Source organism: Fusarium redolens (assembly GCF_020744475.1).
Source record: "Fusarium redolens strain MPI-CAGE-AT-0023 chromosome Unknown BKA55scaffold_2, whole genome shotgun sequence".
Taxonomy (NCBI): domain Eukaryota; kingdom Fungi; phylum Ascomycota; class Sordariomycetes; order Hypocreales; family Nectriaceae; genus Fusarium; species Fusarium redolens.
In genome coordinates this window covers 1408867-1428861 of record NW_025763665.1, presented here as the reverse complement: position 1 = coordinate 1428861, position 19995 = coordinate 1408867, and the positions used below count along the sequence as shown (strand labels likewise).

Below are 19995 nucleotides of genomic sequence, written 5' to 3'. Positions count from 1 at the left end.
AGCGCATCCCACGTGTTTAAGCCACAGTTTTATGCCCATCTCAGTTAGTGTACCAGCCACGCGCTTCATAGTCCACTTTTCTTCATGCTGGTGCAGATCTAGTTCTCCATCTTAGCTGCGTCACCTTGGCTGCCCTGCATCTTTTTTTCCATTGCGCGTATCTTACCACAATGCCGTCGGACGAAGAACGAGGAAGTAGGCCCAGCCGGATGCGCTACGAGGACGAGGACAACGAATCCAGAGACGATCGTCGATCAAAAAACCCAGACCGTGACTCCGGACGCCGAGAACGTCGTCGATCACGGGACCGACGCGAGCGAAGACGGTCCCGGACACCAGAATCTTCACGGCGGAGGTCACGAAGCCGAGACCGTCAACGAGACACAAACCGTGAACATAGACGTCGAAGATCACGAGACGATAAGAGTTCAAAGCCAAGACGTGACGATGATGAAGGCGAAGGTGACAGACGGGTTTCAAAGCGAAGCCCTGTGAGGCGCACTGGTCCTTTACCATCCCAGGCAGACTCTTTCGCCGTTACCACCGGCGAGGCTCCCGAGAAACCCAAGGAAAAGCCCAACTTTGGATCCACGGGCGTATTGGCGGCGGCGTCGAATTCAGTATCACAGGCGGACGGCACGACAATTACACTCAAGTATCACGAGCCCTCCGAGGCGCGTAAGCCCTCGCCACGCGATGTCTGGAAGTTGTTCGTTTTCAAAGGCCAAGATATTGTCGACACAATAGAGCTCAGCACGAGGAGCTGCTGGCTCATCGGGCGAGAAATGTCAGTTGTGGACTTACCCGCGGAGCATCCAAGCATCAGCAAGCAACACGCTGTGATTCAATTCCGCTATATTGAGAAGAGGAACGAGTTTGGCGACAAAATTGGCAAGGTCAAGCCGTACCTTATCGATTTGGAAAGTGCCAATGGGACCACGTTGAACGATGGCAAGATCCCAGATAGCAGGTATCTGGAGCTTAGGGATAAGGATATGATTCAATTTGGTCACAGCACGAGGGAGTATGTGATCATGCTTGCGCCACGAGACTAATCTCTGCGAAAATGGAACGATACTCATTTGAGCATGTGGTGGTCAGTTTCACCGAAGGTTCAACGTGTATCCCCAACATGGAGTCATGCGGCAAGCAGACCCATGTCTGCCACAAATAAGAAACTCGGATCATATTCAGAATAACATTGAATCCAACCTGGCAAAATAACATAGTTTAATGTGGCCATTTAAGAACACATACGACGTCTGGAACCATGTCAACAGGCATTCAGAGGCGAGGTTCCCATGAAGGAGAGGTCGATTCTCACAATTCCCTGAAAATGAGGCCACGGATCAGGGAGGCTTTAGGATACCTCCCGAGCTTTCTGTCAAGGTGTCAAAGGGCTGAGCGATGACTCAACTGCGCTACGGCCAGGAAACCTCCCTGAGATTGGATGACAATTGCGGCTGAGAGCAACTCGCCGGAGCCTGGGTTCATTCCACCAGTTCAATGAGCATTAGCCTTGAATGCGTCACATATGAGAGGTTGCTCAAGGAACCAGGCTCTGAGCCAAAGATGAACCTGCTGTGAATTTTAATGAGATTTTCCCCGGGCTGTATTCCCGAATCGAGACCGCGAATCCCGGGATTGGCGCAATGACAACACTAATTGAAGATTTCACCTCAGGTGGACTCAACGGAAGTCAAGAAAAGCGTTGATTCTTTATTCATGTCCACGTTCCGGGGCAGTGCTATTTCCTAGTGCTGCTATGTGTCATTTGGCACTTTTTTGTTCCTCATATTTCCTCTAACATCAACAAGTTTTGACTATCTTCATGCACCAACTCGCTGAACAGAAATGGCAAGCTGTGACAGCACTGCTACAAAATCTCAGATGAACTCTGATCGACGCTCCATAAACCATGATAAGATCATTGATGAAATTACATCACAAGTAATCAACGCCTATCTCTTCAAATTCTCTCAAGATCGTGATGGTACGAGGGTTGACAATCTCAGGCCCAGACGCCAATTGGGAGCTCTCTTCTCTCGGTCATTCCTTTTCGCCTCATACCTCATTCCCTGGGTCAAGTCATTATTATTTGGCCATGGTCATCAAAGACATCAGATGAGTTCAAAAGTCTTGTTTTGAAGAGCAGCTATTGAAGCAAACAAATCGAGAAGCTGTTTGATAAGGGCTTTGTCCAAGGTCATGAGTGAGGATTTAGTGAGTGAGAACGTTTTGTATAGCTCACACAAATTAGCATGTAGTCATCAAGGAGTTCACCTTAAGTTCTGGAACCCCTTCGTACAGAGAGCAAGAAAGCTTGATCTTCTAGATTTGTTTCATCCATGCATATGGCATTTAAGATAGTGATACAGATGTGAAAAGCTCTTTAAAGGCCTAACAATTGCTCTCGAGTATTGATTGAAGCCTCCAGATGAGCAAGCAATGCAGCACCATTATTGGCTCTGCAATGAGTACAGGAGCAACCAGTTGACAGTTGCTAAATGCCTCGAACAAATGGATGATTAGAACAGGTTGTTCTACATTATGTAGAAGCAAATGGGTTTCAAGCTTGAACAACAAAATCAAATTCCTTATTACTAGTGCTGGGTTTGCCTCTTTATGTCTCTGTCTAGTGATCCTTATAACATGTCTCCATACCTGGTAAACAGCACCAGACAAAACTCAACCACTCACCAACGCAACTCTGCATGAATCAAACCTGTTGGAACATAACGTCAGGGTCTTCCGGTACTAGTCGAGGAAGATGCCCAGTCTTCTACGACTGTCAGATACCATAACTGGGCAAAAAGACATACAACAGCAGGTATTCGCTGGTCGTCACCGACCCAACTACTAATCCGCCCCTTATCAGCTTATCTATGGGGGAGCGGACGGGACCCCGAGCTCTCTGATAGGTATGGTCGTATGTGCTTGAGTGAGGGCATCACCAGATCTATAAGGTAGTCATCATCAAGGTTGTTTGACAGGGGTAAACGACATGCCCCTTCTGAAATATTCTGTCATGTAAAGAGTTGCCAAGAAGCAAAAAAAACAAAAACAAATAAATTCTATAAGTATACCTAGATCACAGAAAATTGCAAACAATTTTGCAGTCTTTACTAGTCGCCATGGCCTGGTGGTCAAGGCGGGAGGTTTTCAGTGTCTAGCCATATACTGGTAGTAAGAACAAGGTAATCAAAACTTCCAGGTTATATAAACCAACTGAAAGTCCGAGGTTCCAAATAATTACAAAAACAGCCTCTATTCGTGCACTATAAAACTGCTTAGTACTCAGAGCTATTTAGAGATTTATGCGTATTTCAGTCTCATAAAACTGATGCTTTTCGTGGTTTGGGTTTTCTTCAGCAAACATCCATCCATCATGCCCGTCAATGATGAAACAGTATAAAACGAACAGCCCTGCCAATTATATAGCACCCCCCGAAAATGGACAAAAAAAGGTCTAGCTGAAACCCATTCGGCCAACGCGATAAAAACGCCCTACAGGCACCATTCAGCTGGGCGAGCTCAGCCACTGCCCCTGACACGGACACGGACATGCACCATTTGACTCAGCTTTCAATATCTAGCTTGAGTATGAGTCTTGTGATGGCCCCCAATAGTTGAAGATGGCGCGTCGCACTCAGCCCGGCGATAAATAGAATAACAGGGGCAATTCACAGCCTCGGTGAGAGGATATGATTGCTCACGCTTGTCACTTATTAGGCAGCGCAATTGTCGACAGCCTCGTTCTGATTCGAGCGGCCATTTATACGCCGATCAGCCGCGCATTTCTTGCAAGGTTGTTTAACTTAGCTCTGTTCAGGGATTCCCCAATGTTTGGAACGACACCACGAATATCGAGCTTCCCCATTTTCGACGACACATCATGGTGAGATTCACGATTCGAACCTGTCGAGTCTCCTTTACAGTGTGCAGCAGTTGGCTAACAGTGGTTGAAATAGGGGTCCGAGAACCGTTCAATAGCCCGCTACGAGACAACAGCGGTATACACTCATCCAGAGGCCAAAGTTGACATTGTTCTTGTCCATGGGCTCAATGGAACGCCCGACAAGACATGGACGGCTAAGAATGGAACTTTCTGGCCTCTAGACCTATTACCAGTTGCACTCAGAGGCGCCCAGACCAACATCCTGGTCTATGGGTATAATGCAGACGTCTATTCTAAAAAGAACAACCAGACAGCCAGCGACAGCTTCATTCACCAGCATGCGCAGAATCTTGTAACAAATCTGACTCTCCATCGGCAAAGCGAAGGCACGTTGAAGAATCCCATCATTTGGGTATGCCATAGCCTGGGGGGCATCCTCGTCAAACGAGCTCTCCTCTACTCATCTGATGTTCGCGAACCTCACCTTGAACATTTTCGATCCATTTTCGTTTCGACCTTCGGCCTGGTCTTCTTGGGAACACCCCATGTTGGCTCAGATGCAGCTACTTGGGGCCTCATTCTTCAAGCCATGTCCGATGCAGTCATACCCAAGAGATTTTTCGACTCTGAGTCGGTGCTTTTGAAGACTCTTAAGAAAGACAACGAAACCTTGGCGAATATCAACAGTCACTTTTTGGATATTTATCAGCGTTTTGAGATTCATATGGTTCGCGAGAATCAGAAAACGGATATCAAGGGCCACAAGTATGTTGTCTTGTCTCTTCGCCATCTTGGTCACCCAACTAACTGTTTGTGATAAGAATTATTATTGTCGATGCCAACTCAGCTGGACCTCAATTGCCTGGCGTCACTTACTACGGAATAGAGGCATCACACTCCAACATGTGCAAGTTCGATAGCACCAGTTCCCCAGGCTTTCGTAACATTGCCATCACTATACAGCAGTGGATTCAGAGGGCCCCTTCTGCTACTCAGGAACGATGGCTTGCTGAAGAAGACGAGAGACGAGCCCGCGCCATGGCAAGGGCAAACGAGATCATGTCTCCCTACACAAGTCAGACTCAGACACCTGTGCTGAGTCAAGATATATCATCGTTCAAGGGGAAGAAACCAGTCCTTGAAGGATCAGCTTTGGCGCTACTCGATAGATATGAATCAGTTTTCGTTCATCCAGAACGCTTCCGACCCAACTCACTCTTCAGAGGTCGACAGCAAGAGTTGCAAGATCTTCACACCATGCTCATGGACCGACAGCGCAGAGACCAGGGTACTTCTGCAGTTCTCATATGGTCAGTTCCTGGAGGAGGAAAGACACATCTCGCCAGGGAATATGCTTTCAAGCATCGGTATGACTACTCTTGCGGCGTCTTCTGGGTACGCACCAAGACTCCTGAAGATCTCGAAGATGGATTCTTGAGGATCGCTAAACATGCCATGTCTCGGGCAGAAATTGATATACAGGACGAGACAACCCTCCAGAATCCGAGCAAGGTGATTCCTTTAGTTCGAAACTGGCTTGACAGATCAGAGAACTGGCTCCTCATCCTGGATGGAGCTCTATATGACACCCCCAATCTGAAGAATTGCATCCCCGATGCGAGAAACTCAAGCTTGATACTAACGTCTACTGACACATCCATCGCTGGAGACCATCACTTCGACAATCCCCAGAAACTCGAACTCGGGCCACTGGCTGATAACGATGCTCGGACGTTGCTGCTTGAGGATATGGACAAGAAGAGACCTTGGACTCAGGACGATCTCGACCGCGCTCTCGAAGTAGTTCAGTTGGTTGAAGGTCTTCCATTAGCCATCCATACCGCAGCTGGTCAGATGAAAGCTACCAAAGAGCCACTGTCAAAGTACATTCGATCTTACAAGAAGCGGCCCCGTACCGGTGGGCTGGGGGCTTACAAGGCTGTGCGAGAAAAGCTTAAGGAACGAGGGGAGACAGCGGCGCTCAACCTCATGTATTTACTCGCATTTTGGGGAGGGCGAGTCCCAGTCGAGATGCTTTCACTTGGTATGTTTTCAGCCCCTCATCATTCTCGCGATGAAGCTAACTTGATAGGCCTGAAAGCACTTGACAAACGGACTCCTGTGCGTACCCATGACTCGATGGGTAAGCGGAGTCTTAACAAGACTTTCACCGTTCTCATAGCATTTGCTCTCATCGAGCGTGACGAGATAGAAGATGTCCCATCAGTGAGCACACCAGGCGAGACAATCCCTAGTTCAAGGCCGATGGAGCCCCTCGATGTGCTCAAGATCCACGGCATTGTACAAAGCTTCTTTCTCGAAGCCTTGAAGAAAGACGGACAGTACAATTTTTGGCTTGAACGTGCTGCCGCTGTTTTCCTCGAATCTTTCGACCGGGGAGATAGTCGAGCCAGGAACAACAAGGAAATGGGTCTTCCAGACGACTATAGAAGATATGCTACCCAGTGCCGAAGGATTTTGAAGCATCTCCAAGAAGTCGACAGACCGAGTTTAGAACTTATGGCCGTTGAGCAAGCATTGCAAGGTCGTTTTGAGGATATTCAAGTCAAGATTCGCACCTTGGCACGCTCAATGACCACAGACTCTGAAGGAAGATGGGTTCGGGGTCCTTATGTGTCAGTATTTGAGAAAAGCAACAGTGCTTCCCTGTCAAGCTCTTTTACCACCCCAGATGACGACAATCTTGAGGAAGAGAAGCAAACCCCTTGGGACTTGCGCACTAGTTTCCCTTCACTGGAAGACGACAACGATGCACCGTATCCTTGCGATAGTACAATGCCCGTACCGGTATTCTATGAGGACGATGATACCTTAATGGGGAGGGGGGTTTCTCGGCAACGGCCAGCAGAAAGACGTTCAAGTGGCAACAGCCCAAGGGTATCTGAACGTGACCTGCATGAGAGTTGGACTTTGATTAGAGAACCAAGTGTCTCTCGTTCAAGGCCACTCTTTGAGCCTGCTGAGCGCGTTGTAAAACCAACAATCAGGGGTGAGAGTGTGGGGGCTATCCCTCGACCAGACTCTCACCCTCGAGAGATAAGCCGTGAACGTATTGAAGAAAACCCATTCATGGGTTCAGGAGATGGCATAATTCCAACTATGGAGATTGCCAACGCAGACTGGCTCACCCACGATCGTATAACAGGCCGTCCACGAGCAAGTCATTCGGATACATCTCTCGATGCAGATATTGACCAGTGGGCACCGGGTCTGCCTATTACGAGCCATTCAGTGAGCAGCCTCAGACCTATTTCTCACTATCAGCAGCCAGCGCATTATCATCGACGTACTCTGTCCACGGGGGAGGTTTTGTCATCTTCATTACCGAATAGTCTTACAAGCAGCACCCTTCGGCCACCTTCGTCAGGACCTGAAAGTCACTCTTCTCAGCCGATGTCACGAAACTCTTCCTCCAAGTCAGATCAACCTGTCTCGAGGAACCCTCCTATCCCCATGTGGGCCCGTCGTGTCCCATCGGTCACAGCCACAGATAGTCCTGATAATACCTCTTCGGGGTATCAATCTTGGCAGCTGAGGCAATCAGGGCCCTGGAATTCTGAAGGGGCTTCTAGAAGGGAAATCACCTCGAGTCCTAGACCAGAGGTGGAGGCCGATGGCGCGGAAATGGTGAGATCGGGTTCCGGAGGAATCCAATTCCACGGTCGCATTGTTGAATTTGGAAGATCCCGGCCAGCAGTTACACAACCAGTCTACCCATTGGAAATCAGCGAGTCGACTCACGTTCTGGAAAGCCAGAATACCGCCACTCGGAGACGAAGGAACACAAATAGCCAACCTCCTGGTTACCCCCGACCAGATACATCACAATAAGAACTCAGGAGAGTTTCATGGGCCATGAAAAGGCTTTGGTTACAGCCAAATATGTATTATATGATGAATAAAGAGCCAAATGCAGTGCAAGTCGATTGAACATTTAGCGATGTTTAAGATCATGGATAAGGAGTAAATTTGAAAGTTAGCGTTGCGAGAACTTCTGACCAACCATTTGTGACCAATAGACTTATACTAGACATGCATATTGAATTAAGGTCTCTTTGAGAATGAAGCTGAAATGACTCTCTTTCGCAATAATAATGTGGTGGTCCAGCCTAGTACGACATGTGAGACGCTCTTCGTTACTAATATAGCCCGTGTGGCTTCTCAAGCTCGCTAGGATTAACGAAGAGAAATGCGTTTACAACAAATACAATTCCACCAATCGTGTGAGGTTTTAATCATTAGCGATACCATCACGACTGGCCTTGGGGATCGTTCATACAACTCTGCTGGGTATGCACTCCTTGATGCTTTGCCTCTCCTTTATCTGCTTATGTCTCCCCTTCTCATGCTCATAGAGTTGCTGTTCTAGGCACGCCGTTCTCTGAGACAAGCATTGGGGGTAATTCTACAGGACTTCGACCATTTCTGTAACTCCATAAACGGCTCACATCCTTCACACGAATTCCGTGATCGTCACTAGCCTCCTTGATTCTGTTTGAGATCCCATGAACCTCAATCGGCGTTGAAGCATCACCAGATCCAAATCCCTGCGTTCCAGCCCACGATATTTCGAAGGCTTCTCTCGCGTTGGCGGAAGCGCTGCCTTCTTCGCCGACCTTGATGGCCTCGTTCATGAACTCATTGTCTTCATCAGCGCCCACGTACTCTCCAGTTTCAACATCTTTCTTCAAGGGGAACATGGCGTTTAGGTAATGCTGATTCATCTGGTGGCCGCCGTGACGACCGTCCGCTCGAGCGAACAATCGCCCCTGAAAGCGTGGGAGTTCTCGTGATTCCATTCTGTTTGTTGCAAAATGCAGTATGCCCCATATGGCAACAAAGTCTGTACTATTGGCGTAGTGCTCAACATGCAGGATGCACCTGTCTTTGGCAGCGGAAATCGACCGAGTCGAGACACCGGAAGACTCCTTTCTAATCGGATTGCGAGTCTTGAGATCCGAAACATCTTTGGTTTCGAGTGGACTGCTGGAAGGAGAGTCAAAGGAGGACTCAGTAAGAATAGTGCTCATCGCTGATAAGGGCTTGAGACGAGCCAGCCTCTGTGAAGACCGGTGGCGATGAGGGTTGTTGAAGTGGTTGGCAGCGTTTCCAAAAGTGTAAACCTCGAGTTTAGACATGAGATCTTGTGGCAGCTCCTGTAGTAACCAATCGAGAACGAGACCCCCCTCGATTCCTCCTTGGGAGTGTAGTACGAATACAACTTTGGATTTACTTTCATCATAGAGGATGTCTTTGAGAAGTCTGAAACAAATTCTGACATCCCCAGTTGCGTAGCCAAAATTACGCTGTATCAGACATTCAACAACATCAAATATTATTCCACGAGTTTGGTTATGAATGCCAAGAATAGGCCGGCCGAAAGTCAACGCAAGTCGGTTCAGGTTTGACTGCATCCAGTGTTCTCTATGGTTTTTCAGTGGGGAATTTCACGGGTGGTTTGGAGATTATCATACCCGACAGCAACACCGTTCAAGAAGACCCATTGTTCATGGGCGTGCTCAGGTCGAGCCTCGGCGTACTTTTCATCTGAGGTGTAAGTTTCCTTACTACCATTGAGAAGCTTACAGATGAGCCAGTTCGTAAACATGAAACCAGCAATACCTGTTGCCGCCATCCAAACTGGAAACACAATAGAAAATGGTAGGGCCAGGACGAATCCTATCTGCAGGAAGAAGAGAACAAGGTGAACGACAACGCAGAATATGTTCTGAGGTGATGGATAGAGCTCGTCAAAAACCTTGCATTTGAACGGATAGACAGGCCAGATGACCCATGGTAGTGCCCATACATAGACAAGGAAATAGTATACGTCCTTGGCAAGAAGCTTGAAGGGAAAGTCGGTATGAGAGTAGTCGATGACGGATTCTTCGCCAATCTGAGAGCGATAGTACTGAGTTGCACCCATAGTGGTGATGCTATGTATGCGAGGTTTTAGTAGGTTTTCATTGAGAATCGAAACAGTCGTTGGAAGTAGTAGGTTGACGATGGTAGACTCGAGCTGTCGGTCTGTCCTTGTTTAGCTAGCTATGTACCTAGATATGAGTCCGAATATGGAAGCAAGACAACTGACGTCTGAGCTACTGTCGCGTGGCAAAAAGTAAAGAACGAAGAGCAGGTGTTTCACATGCAGCAAGACTGCTGACGTTCTTATAAGCAAAAGAACTCTCGCTACTATTTATTTACACAAGTAGGCAGGTAGACAGCTAAAATACTCACTCAGCCTTGCTCCATGTCGACACCCTCATCCCCAGATTTGGCCCAGGCAACGACGAGTAAGAGGCCAAAATACCATGTCAGATGCCCCCTTGACGATGAAGAATGCGACGTCATCACACCAACTTGACGCTGGGATCGCTGAGGCTTAGTGGGCTCGGCATTCAGGGAATAATTGTGGCTAACTGGAGCCAAGACGGATGAGAAGACGGGAAGGCTTGGGCTGTGAGAATCACGATGAGAAGTCACGAATATTGACTCTACTGACTGTGAATAGAAGATTGAAATTTAAACTTCTAGACATTCATTGTTATATAAGACAAGACGGTTGAGGTTGTGGCGGTCAATGGAATTGTTTCAGTGCCTGCTCCACTAATACAATCCCAGTATCATGGATCCATAGACGGGGACCTACACCTAAGTTTATAGGGTAGTTGCACGACTATCGCTGAATCTCCTAAAAATACGTTGTCTCGGTCTCATCTACAATTTGCACCTTGATACATCCATTCTTAGGGTCTGCCGACAAGGTCAATCCTTCAAGAGCCTGTTCCAGAGGAAATACATGCGACACCAACTTCTTCGCATCTATCAAGCCCCCTTCGATACACGCAATGCCTGCTGGCCAGGTATCCTTATATCTGTTGATGAATCGAAGTTGAATCTGTAACCTATCATTAGTATCCCACCTCATCAAAAACAGTTTGATTACATACCTCGGCAAGAGACAAATGCATGAAGGGCAGATTGTTCATGATCGACCTGCCAACACCAACAACCATGAGAATACCCCCACGGCGTACCATATACGCAGCCGAGCATACACTGCTTTCGATACCGGTACACTCAAACACAACCCTGGGCTGAACATACTCCGTCTCACCGAACAGCTTTCTCACGGCCTTGCCATTCTCCTCGTTGCTCTTGCTAATGTCAACCTGATACGTAATAGCTGTGGGAACGAGCTCCTTTGCAAAAGCCAGTCGCTTGGGTTCGACGTCTGTAATGACGAGGGGATGGGCCCCAGAAGCTCGCGCGGCGGCGAGAGCGAGAAGGCCAATAGGGCCAGCACCACAGATCACAGCAGGTGTTCCGAGGGTGATTGGAGCTGAGTTTATACCGTGGAGGACGACGCTCAGGGGCTCGAGAAGGGCGCCTTCGGCGAAAGAGACACTGTCGGGAAGTCTGAGAAGATATTAGTTTCTCAATGCTTTCATACATTAATATTCCACCTGGGCATACTTATGAAGCCATTTGGCAGGATGGATCTTGTATCTCTGTAGAGTTCCAGCGTAAGGGTAGACCCCAGAGAATTGAACATCTTCACATAGATTGTATCGGCCGTCTTTACACAGAAAGCAATTACCGCAAGGAACACCAGGCTCAACAGCCACTCGGTCGCCTAGAGATTCGTATAAGTAGCACTACTTCCGTTCCCTCATTTTTTACTTACCAGGTTTGAGATCTGTAACATCCTCACCAACACGAACCACAACACCAGCGGCCTCATGTCCAATGATACAATCACCTTCAAATACAAGGGAACCTATACATCCTGTTTTCCAAAAATGAACATCAGAACTGGTCGAGTCATCAGTGATCAATAGTTCTTGCTACCAGTAATTCCTTATCTCACCCGCAAATACCAGTGGCCTTGATGTGCAGAAGAACCTCGCCAGCCTTGGGTGCATACACAGGCGCATCGACTCTTTTCAGGTTGTGATCTGCCGTGACCTGCAAAGATGGATTCGGTAGGGGAGCCTTGAGAGTTTGAGTATCGTTTGTATAGCCGTTGAGCTTGACTTTGAGCTCATCGATTATTGGTGTTGCATCATGGGTGAGGGGTTGTGAGGCTGCCAGAGAACACATTGTGATGGGATGGAGCGAGAAGATTGATGGCTTAAGGAGAGGAAACGTTCAAGGAGGAATTTGGAACGAAGAAAGAGTGAGAGAGGTATCAGGTAAGAAAAGAAAAGCCATATTTGTCTCATTCCACCCCCTTCTACTCGTATACAACATTGTCCGTTAGCAGATGGTATTCTACAGTTGGAGGTCTTCGTCTCCCCACTTCTCCACAACAAGACTAGTGGAGGGCTTGAAGTTGCCTATTCTGGACGTCAACAAATCCATTCTACCATTGAAGTCTCCATTTCATAGCATTTCACAAGGCTCCATTTATGCGTCTTTTGAAGCACCATAAGGCAAGTCTGATTATAGGCTCAAGCTTTAAATTATCTTATTGAAGATAAGTGCTGGAGCCTCGCAATGTGCTCAGGGACGGAAACATTAATGGAAGGAAATGTGTGGAAGAGCCCTCTGAGTCACAAAGAGTAACTTAGCTGGCCTTAGGATACAAGAAAGATGAATTGAAACGCAAGACTATTTTTTTTGTACCAAGTTTACACTATCATGAGTTTAGAGTATGCGAACCCAGCCTTAGAACAAGGTAGCTTCTGATAGCCTTCGTAGGCTGTTGAATAGATACTACCTAGTTACTGAAACTGTTTATATAAAAAGTTAACAAGTAATACTCCATTCTCTAACAATATAAAAAGCTGACAGTTAAAACCATGACTACTAAATGTACCAAATTTTGTTCCAAAAAGCATATATATAATATAATATAAACACAAAACTTGCTCAAACAACTCTGCGTTCTTAATCTGGCTGCCACTCATGCATCAGTTGCGCAGATAATGAGTTCACATTCCATCCTGTCAAAGACCCAATGCGATCAATTCCACGCAGAATAGCATGCTGCTGGGGCTCATAAGTCATCCGCTTAGCAGCAAAATAAAAGGACGCCAACAAACTAAAGTCCCAATTGGTCCGCGTATCATTATTAAGGCTGATACCACAAATTCGCTGAGCATGCCATAGTGGTGACAAGTAGATGTTTCGGCCATGCTCCTTCGGAAGGGTACGTGGCCGGTTCTGAAGGAGCAACAGCATCGATGTGTGGTACAACTGGTTGGCCAAGATTGCTGCCCCATTGGTAAAGAGTACCAGAGGGAAAAGTTGTTCGCTGTCTTCAGTCTCGAGCATGGGTTTGAAGTCCGTGGGACGGTTTGTGTACCACTTGTGAAGAGCTTCAGAAAGTGCTTTCCATCTGTGAGCGGCCGGAAGGCGGATCGTGTCGGAACCAGTTTGGATATCATCCCCGAAGCAATAATTCAGGACCTCGGCACACAAAAGAACAGGCTCTCGGCCGCATCTGAGTGGTTCTCTATTCAACACGCCTAGAAGTGAGGAAACGTCGCAAGAGACGATGGAGGGTATAGGGACTGACGAGCCGTTCATAAGACTGACAGAAACACCTGAACTTATTAGAAGTTGTTGTGAAATTTATGAGACGAATACTAACCTAGGCGTAGAATCATCCAAGACACAGCCAGCGCGGCAGTGGGGTGATGTAATTGGAAAGGAGTCGAGTTGATTGTTTCATAGCCTGTACCCTTTGACGGGCTCAACCAGGAGGTTGGTTGTGTGGCGAACTGGCGGTGGAGGGTCGTAAAGGTGAAAACCAGCGCACTGCAAAGAATTCCAATGCTGGAAGTGCTCGTATCAGGTAACAAGGACTGTTCATTCAGATCAAGCTGGGTGCGATCTCCAAGAGTTTCCAAAGAAAGGGAGAGAAGAGAGTCAAGGACAGAAATAGAGTCCATGGCAACACGTGGAACAAGTAAGCCAAAAGTCTGCTCAGGATCGTTTATGTCGAGCTATGAAACATGTTAGGCCGTTCCCAGAGACAAGAGGGGACAACTGTACCCAAGGCGCAATATTGTATCTGTAGTGTCGTAGCAGCTCAACAGCACGATCCTGTGGCATATGGAGACAATTAGGAAAGACATCTTCACGAGGCTTACCGCTCACTTCGAATTGGACATTTTGTGGCGGCGGTGCGAATAGTCCCCCATTGGTGCCGGTTTGAGATATTGTAGGTGCTGTAGGGGATACATAGTGATCATTACCCAGAGCAAGGAGTCCGTCAAGGGCGGTTTCATATGCTGCATTAGAGGGCGAGATGACGAGATTAAAGTCTACAGAGTCTTGTAGACTATGAGAAGGAGCTTGGGGAGATGTGACGTAAGCTTCGCTGCTGGGGCTGATTATCGCTGGTGGCGGAGGCTGAATAGGCGGTTCAGGTGGTTTTGCTTGTTGCGTGGGTTCTTGGTGTTGAGAAGTATCTTTCTGCGCTGCAACAACTGTCTCTATCTCTATAGATGAACTCTCGGTCTTCTCAGGTTCGCTCGAGGCAATTTCATTATGCTGTTCATGTGTACCAGGTTTTCTTGCTGTTTCTGGTATAACAAACTTGTTCTCTGTTAGCAGACATACATCAACTGAGGTTCTCGATCAACCTACCCTCAGCTTCGCATACGATTGTTTTGCGCCCCGGGATCCCGAAGCCGTCTTTGCATTCTTTTGAAGAAAGGATAGCTTGGTGCCATATTGACACTCGAATCCACCATCAACACAGCGTTGACACGAAGGTTTCCCTTCATCGCCTGAGGTGGAATTAGTAAGTGTCCACTCTGACAACTAGATCATTGACTTACATTTTCGTCTTCGTACCCTGCACTTGAAACACCCTGTCCGCGTTCTCTTCAGGCGGGTCTTTGCCTCATTCTCAGCGTCTACCATGGCAAATAAAGTGTTTATATGAAAAAGACTGCAACTCCAAAGTGGGAAAGTTGAAGCCTTTACGTGGGTGGGACCTGGGGAGATGGGGTATGACATGGGGTTTTCGGAGCCGATCTTGACTCGTTAGCTTCCCGAATATTACCAAATGAGGAATAACTAAGCGTCGGGAAACGACAGGGATTAGTCTACAGTATATGATTTGGGTCAGTACTGAACCAGTTTTGATATTATCATGACAGATGTTTCGAGGTATTCGTCGGGCGGAGACTAGAGGGGTCAAAATGAATAAGAAAGCAGCTCAAGAAGCTCTCTCCAAGTTTCGTTTCCTCCTTTTTCTCTTTCCCACTTACCAGTCACATCTCGAATTGTAATTGGACTACTTACATCACTCACAATGGCTCCCTCTACCGTCAAGCTCGCATCTGGCCACGAAATGCCCCTCGTTGGCTTTGGCCTCTGGAAAATTCCCGCCGACCAAGCAGCTGAGACCGTCTATAATGTGAGCACCCGGACTTCTTCACGATTCAAGGGTATTAACAGCCATATAGGCCATCAAGTCCGGATACAGACTCTTCGACGGAGCATACGATTACCAGAACGAAAAGGAAGCTGGCGAGGGTATCCAGCGCGCTATCAAGGAGGGACTTGTAAAGCGTGAGGATATCTTTATCACCACGAAGCTTTGGAATAACTACCACGCGAAAGAGCATGCCCTTGCTTTTGCTAAGTCTCAGAATGAGGCATGGGGCCTTGGGTATATCGATCTGTATCTCATTCACTTCCCCGTTGCCCTCGAGTACATTGAACCTGAGAAGCGACGTTATCCTGTACGTCTAACCCGAGTTTTTCTTGTGTATGGGAGTTAACATTCGTCTAGGCCTGGTGGATGGACGATCAGGGTACTGTCAAGCCGGCTAAGGTCCCTATCCGCGAAACATGGGAGGCACTTGAGGAAGTCGTTGACCAAGGTATCGCCAAGTCCATTGGTGTGTCGAACTTCCAGGCTCAGTCCCTTTACGACGTGCAACGCTACGCGCGTCACCCTATATCCTCTCTCCAGATCGAACACCATCCCTACCTTGTCCAACCAGACCTCATTGCCATGGCTCAAGAGAACAACATCGCCGTCACAGCCTATTCATCTTTTGGGCCCCAGAGCTTCAAGGAGCTCCCCGGCATCTTCTCCAAGAGAGCTCACGGTGCCGAGCCTCTTCTTGAGTCTAGTCTCATTAAGGGCATTGCTGAAAAATATGGCAAGACTCCTGCTCAGGTTCTGCTCCGATGGGCGACGCAGCGCAACATTGCTGTTATTCCCAAGTCAAACAACCCCAGTCGCCTGGCGCAGAATCTGGATGTTATGAGTTTTGATCTTTCTCAAGAAGAAATTGAGAGTATCTCTGCTCTGGACCGCGGGTTACGGTTCAATGATCCTGGCTTTTATCTTCCTAACTTTCCTCTCCGTATCTTTGCTTAAGCAAGGGACTGGGTAGTATAATGAAGCTATAAAATGAAATTAATGAACTGGATTTTAAATAGATAAGATACATTACTTATGACTCACTGGATGCCCCTTTCGTTAATCGGCAATGGTATCATCTTCATCCATTTCTCGTGATTTATGTTTACAGCGGTGGAAAGGGACAGTAAAAACTCATCTAACCTTGTAACCCCATGCGTGTTCAAGGTCAGCGATGCGCCAATTAGTTGCCCACCCTGTCATTGCCTCTATGCTCAGGATTAACTTGGAAAGAAGCAAATGTTCCGACTTGTGACTGAGAAGTCTCCCGGCAATCCAAAGTGGCTGTATGGCATTATTAAGGCAGCCTTGATGGGGGTTGGTCAAAGAAATGCCACATATACATTTAGCATGCCAGATGGAAGATCCCGTTGGTCCCACGTCAAGCTTGACCTCCCGAGGTTTCGATCCTAGCAATAAAGTGCAGGCTGTGTGGTAAAGCTGATTAGATGAGATCCCTGCCCAATGAACAAAGAGAATTTGAGGGAATGGTCGACTTTCAATGAATTTGACAGGAACTACTTCTGCCGGTCGATCCTCCAACCAAGATTGAAGATCGTGCCAGAGTCGTAACCACCGTCTTTCAAAAGATGCGGAATCGCAACCGTTGTTCTCTGCAAGCTCGACATGGTGCGTTCGATCAGCAACGAGCTCGCAGACTTTAGAGCAGAGATATACTGAGTAATTGGCGTGCATATCCGGTGAGCGCTGGTCTCGAAAGATGTCAGCGGCAGAGTTTGGATCGGAACCAGGAGGTAGCCATTTGTCCAGTGGTACCAATGTGCCTTGAGTCCCATCAGAAATGAGCGCACCGCATAGATCTAAAACAAAGTCAATATCGAAACATGTAGCTTTGACGAACAATACAGACCCATTCTTGCATAACACCAAAAGACAGCTTGAAGGAGGCCGCCACTGAAACCGTTGACGTCAAATGAATCGAAGAGAGCAGCACACCCTTCAAGATGACGGCGCCAGTCTTGTGGACTTGCCGACATCATCTCTAGACAACAGAGAATGACGCAGATTGGGATTATGGTGAGGTCTCTGGCTTGAAGTAAGGGGTTCAGGAGACGAATAGCTTCTTGGTAGAGTTCCAGACTGTCGAATGAATGCTGCCTAGCCTCTTTTCGCTCCATCTGGCGAGCGGACAGGGCGAGCACTGCATAGAGAAGAGCTGGACAACTACGAGCAAGGACTGGGACTTGAACAGTGAATGCCCCGTTACTGTCAAACATATCGAGCTATTGCGTATTAGTAACTGAGAAAACACATGCGTGATACGTAAGTACCCAGGGAGCTACTTGGGCGACATAGTTCTTGAGGTATTCAAGTCGTCGTCCGGAAGCAAGGGCTGTCTTTGTCTGAGCCTGAGCTGCTAATTCTTCATCAGTTGGCCCATAGTTTCCAAGTGTAGGTGAGGCTTCGCGGGAAGGTGCTGCAGTCTGAGCTGTGTTGAAGATGAGGCATCGAAGTTCTTCCTGGTAGGCGAGATATCCCGGGTCTTGAACGAACTGATCCAGAGGCCAGCTATTGGAGGGTGATGAAGAATTCTCTGTCATGAAAGACGCCATCCTGAAAGTTCACGCGGCCGGGCGTATTAGAAAAGGATACCGGAGTATACAGAGGCTTCTTCTGCAGTCAACACTTCTTTGAAGATGGTCGATGGCGAGAAGGCCGTTTGGCTTGTGATAACCTGCATTTGCAGTAATAAGGAATTATTCTGGCGATTGTTCAATAAGATGAAAAATGAGGAGCTACGAAGTTGATCTTTTCACAGGCGGGATTCTGATATTGAATGTGCTAGAGCTTCTAGACTGAGCTTAACTATCCCTGGCTGTGCGGGGTTGGCAGCGCCGACCTTACCTACAATCACAGGGTGTACGCACTTCCATTCTACTCGTGCCATTCAGCTTCAAAACCTGAAGCCATCACGATCACTGCACATTGGTATAACATGTCTTCTACCGATCTCTGGGTCTGAGTCATGGAGTTCATATGGAATTCGTTATTATGCGACGGTGACAAGGCAACCAATAACGCAGAGTTATGGAGACTTCAAGCATTCAGTGGGCATCGACCAGATTAACCATAGTCTGGCTACTACTTAGTAAAACGGCACGATGCGAAATAGTTAAGATACTAGACTCTATGGGTATGAGCAGTATTGCAGAAAACTGATTGATCAATTCTTCAACTTGCTGAATAGTGAATAGTACCAAGTGCATCTTATCCACCCAATGTCTCACGTACCTTGCAGGTGCAACAAACCAACGATGAAACACGTCCACTCCGAGGGAGAACCGATGTCGATATCCAGTCTATCGGAGTTGACTATCTGTTCTTGGAAGATATTTGAGATGATCGTGATACTCGGCGGTCTAGCAATGTATGTACGCTTTGGCTTTTGGTTTCAACTTCTGTAAGACAATGAACACCATCTTGGCCATGCATGGTTTGGTGATTCTATTCAGTTTGTGGCGCTTGTTTGCAAATGATGGTATGTCACGGTTCCACGAAAGGGTCGTTCACGGAAGAGATCCGAGAGTAACTGCTGCTAGGTTCATTGTTTACAAACATCTGGAGTTAATTACTATCTCACACTGAGATCAACTCAATGACGATAATTCACTACCTCGGAGAGGAGCCTACCCGTGAGCACAGACACAGACGTTGAGAGTTAAATGCAACCAAGACTCTCTTCTAAGCTTAGTCTGGCCACATGGCTTCGCAAGGGGTCAATTGTGTTCCATTGCTTCTGATTCTGATCTGGAACGATGTTCCTCAGAATCCCTGTCTTTTCCCCCTTTCGTGACCACTTGAGTAATCCCACCGAAGAGGAACGGCGCCGCGGCAGATGAAGATGCTCACGCGCAGTCGGGGAACAATAATAAGAAAAAAAAGGGGCTTCCCTGCCTTTTCAAGGGTCCTTGATTCTTTGGGCTCGCCTCAACGCCCAGCCCACTGGGACAATCTTTTTGACAGCTCCAGAAAAAAGGGTTGAGAAGGTAAAAAGGCTGAAGCCCGAGGACTCCTGTGCACTCTAGCTAAAGGTACCCAGTGGCTAATGGCTATCCTTTGTATCGATTTGACTTTGTATCCGTTGAGTATTAGAGTTTACCTACTGACTCGGGAGCGGCAAGGCTGGAACTTTTTGATTCTGTCTCCACGATTGACATTGTTTGAAGGCTTAACAAGGTTTGGTTTACTGAATTATGTTCATTCAAGTTTAGGTCGGCGGGAATTAGCGCACATCATCATCATATGGAGTGATGGGAGGGTCTCCGGTTGGCATTTTTAGGTGAAGCAAGGATTGATAAATGTACATGTTTTCGCCTGCAACTGCAGACGCAGACATTGCAGATGCATATTACTGAACGTTCTGCAGCATCGTGCCCTGTTGGTTGCTTTAGTAGATTCATCTTCAGGTGGTTGTGGTGATGATATCCACTGACCTCCAATCCTGATGCCTTTGAGTGTGATGGATGTGCTTCTACAACTTCCATTCAACTGCACTGGACCAGTACCACGCAAACATACGGGCACGCACTTGAACGGCGCCTAAAAATTACAAGTCAGTCATCTATTGGATCTTGAATTCTAGGACACTGTGTAACCTTGGACGGATACGTTATGTGCATGCCCTCGTTCCTCTGAACGTTTCATGAGCATTCCTCAGTCT

General features: G+C 47.5%; 7 protein-coding genes across 7 annotated transcripts; 3 read left to right on the top strand and 4 right to left on the bottom strand.

The window, feature by feature from the left end:
- Positions 1-170: 170 nt before the first annotated feature.
- BKA55DRAFT_499926 (SMAD/FHA domain-containing protein) lies at positions 171-1055 on the top strand (the record flags this gene model as incomplete). The annotated part of the gene is made up of 1 exon (XM_046186700.1): positions 171-1055. One exon carries the CDS (start codon positions 171-173, stop codon positions 1053-1055), a length of 885 nt encoding a protein of 294 aa, XP_046054928.1.
- A 2366-nt stretch (positions 1056-3421) lies between these two features.
- On the top strand, positions 3422-7969 carry BKA55DRAFT_554384 (uncharacterized protein). Its single transcript, XM_046191589.1, has 4 exons — positions 3422-3898; positions 3972-4663; positions 4720-5942; positions 5991-7969. The coding sequence occupies exons 1-4, from the start codon at positions 3896-3898 to the stop codon at positions 7748-7750; spliced, it is 3678 nt and encodes a 1225-aa protein (XP_046054927.1). The 5' UTR covers positions 3422-3895; the 3' UTR covers positions 7751-7969.
- BKA55DRAFT_554380 (uncharacterized protein) lies at positions 7970-10113 on the bottom strand. Its single transcript, XM_046191588.1, has 2 exons — positions 9394-10113; positions 7970-9343 (listed from the first exon to the last, which is right to left on the bottom strand). Exons 1-2 carry the CDS (start codon positions 9843-9845, stop codon positions 8269-8271), a joined length of 1527 nt encoding a protein of 508 aa, XP_046054926.1. The 5' UTR covers positions 9846-10113; the 3' UTR covers positions 7970-8268.
- Positions 10114-10130: 17 nt separating this feature from the next.
- Positions 10131-12193, bottom strand: BKA55DRAFT_554375 (chaperonin 10-like protein). The gene is made up of 6 exons (XM_046191587.1): positions 11790-12193; positions 11607-11734; positions 11396-11555; positions 10870-11338; positions 10431-10817; positions 10131-10378 (listed from the first exon to the last, which is right to left on the bottom strand). Exons 1-5 carry the CDS (start codon positions 12020-12022, stop codon positions 10611-10613), a joined length of 1197 nt encoding a protein of 398 aa, XP_046054925.1. The 5' UTR covers positions 12023-12193; the 3' UTR covers positions 10131-10378; positions 10431-10610.
- Positions 12194-12811: 618 nt separating this feature from the next.
- Positions 12812-14797, bottom strand: BKA55DRAFT_684371 (uncharacterized protein; the record flags this gene model as incomplete). The annotated part of the gene is made up of 5 exons (XM_046198633.1): positions 12812-13470; positions 13518-13872; positions 13922-14467; positions 14519-14661; positions 14713-14797. 5 exons carry the CDS (start codon positions 14795-14797, stop codon positions 12812-12814), a joined length of 1788 nt encoding a protein of 595 aa, XP_046054924.1.
- Positions 14798-15023: 226 nt separating this feature from the next.
- BKA55DRAFT_164370 (NADP-dependent oxidoreductase domain-containing protein) lies at positions 15024-16360 on the top strand. Its single transcript, XM_046184989.1, has 3 exons — positions 15024-15296; positions 15346-15624; positions 15675-16360. Exons 1-3 carry the CDS (start codon positions 15192-15194, stop codon positions 16269-16271), a joined length of 981 nt encoding a protein of 326 aa, XP_046054923.1. The 5' UTR covers positions 15024-15191; the 3' UTR covers positions 16272-16360.
- Positions 16361-16448: 88 nt separating this feature from the next.
- BKA55DRAFT_501235 (fungal-specific transcription factor domain-containing protein) lies at positions 16449-17887 on the bottom strand (the record flags this gene model as incomplete). The annotated part of the gene is made up of 3 exons (XM_046186812.1): positions 16449-17134; positions 17185-17557; positions 17585-17887. The coding sequence occupies 3 exons, from the start codon at positions 17885-17887 to the stop codon at positions 16449-16451; spliced, it is 1362 nt and encodes a 453-aa protein (XP_046054922.1).
- Between the last annotated feature and the right edge of the window lie 2108 nt (positions 17888-19995).

Excerpts from the sequence above, each read along its gene's own strand:
- BKA55DRAFT_554384 (XM_046191589.1), top strand. Across the intron at positions 4,664-4,719 it reads ACGGATATCAAGGGCCACAA|AATTATTATTGTCGATGCCA; the intron begins GTATGTTGTCTT and ends GTTTGTGATAAG. Across the intron at positions 5,943-5,990 it reads AGTCGAGATGCTTTCACTTG|GCCTGAAAGCACTTGACAAA; the intron begins GTATGTTTTCAG and ends CTAACTTGATAG.
- BKA55DRAFT_554380 (XM_046191588.1), bottom strand. The coding sequence starts at position 9,845 with ATGGGTGCAACTCAGTACTATCGCTCTCAGATTGGCGAAGAATCCGTC. Across the intron at positions 9,344-9,393 it reads TTGAACGGTGTTGCTGTCGG|AGAACACTGGATGCAGTCAA; the intron begins GTATGATAATCT and ends GAAAAACCATAG.
- BKA55DRAFT_554375 (XM_046191587.1), bottom strand. The coding sequence starts at position 12,022 with ATGTGTTCTCTGGCAGCCTCACAACCCCTCACCCATGATGCAACACCA. Across the intron at positions 11,735-11,789 it reads AAGGCCACTGGTATTTGCGG|TTCTGATGTTCATTTTTGGA; the intron begins GTGAGATAAGGA and ends TGACTCGACCAG. Across the intron at positions 11,556-11,606 it reads TGTTACAGATCTCAAACCTG|GCGACCGAGTGGCTGTTGAG; the intron begins GTAAGTAAAAAA and ends ACGAATCTCTAG.
- BKA55DRAFT_164370 (XM_046184989.1), top strand. The coding sequence starts at position 15,192 with ATGGCTCCCTCTACCGTCAAGCTCGCATCTGGCCACGAAATGCCCCTC. Across the intron at positions 15,297-15,345 it reads CAGCTGAGACCGTCTATAAT|GCCATCAAGTCCGGATACAG; the intron begins GTGAGCACCCGG and ends ACAGCCATATAG. Across the intron at positions 15,625-15,674 it reads CTGAGAAGCGACGTTATCCT|GCCTGGTGGATGGACGATCA; the intron begins GTACGTCTAACC and ends ACATTCGTCTAG.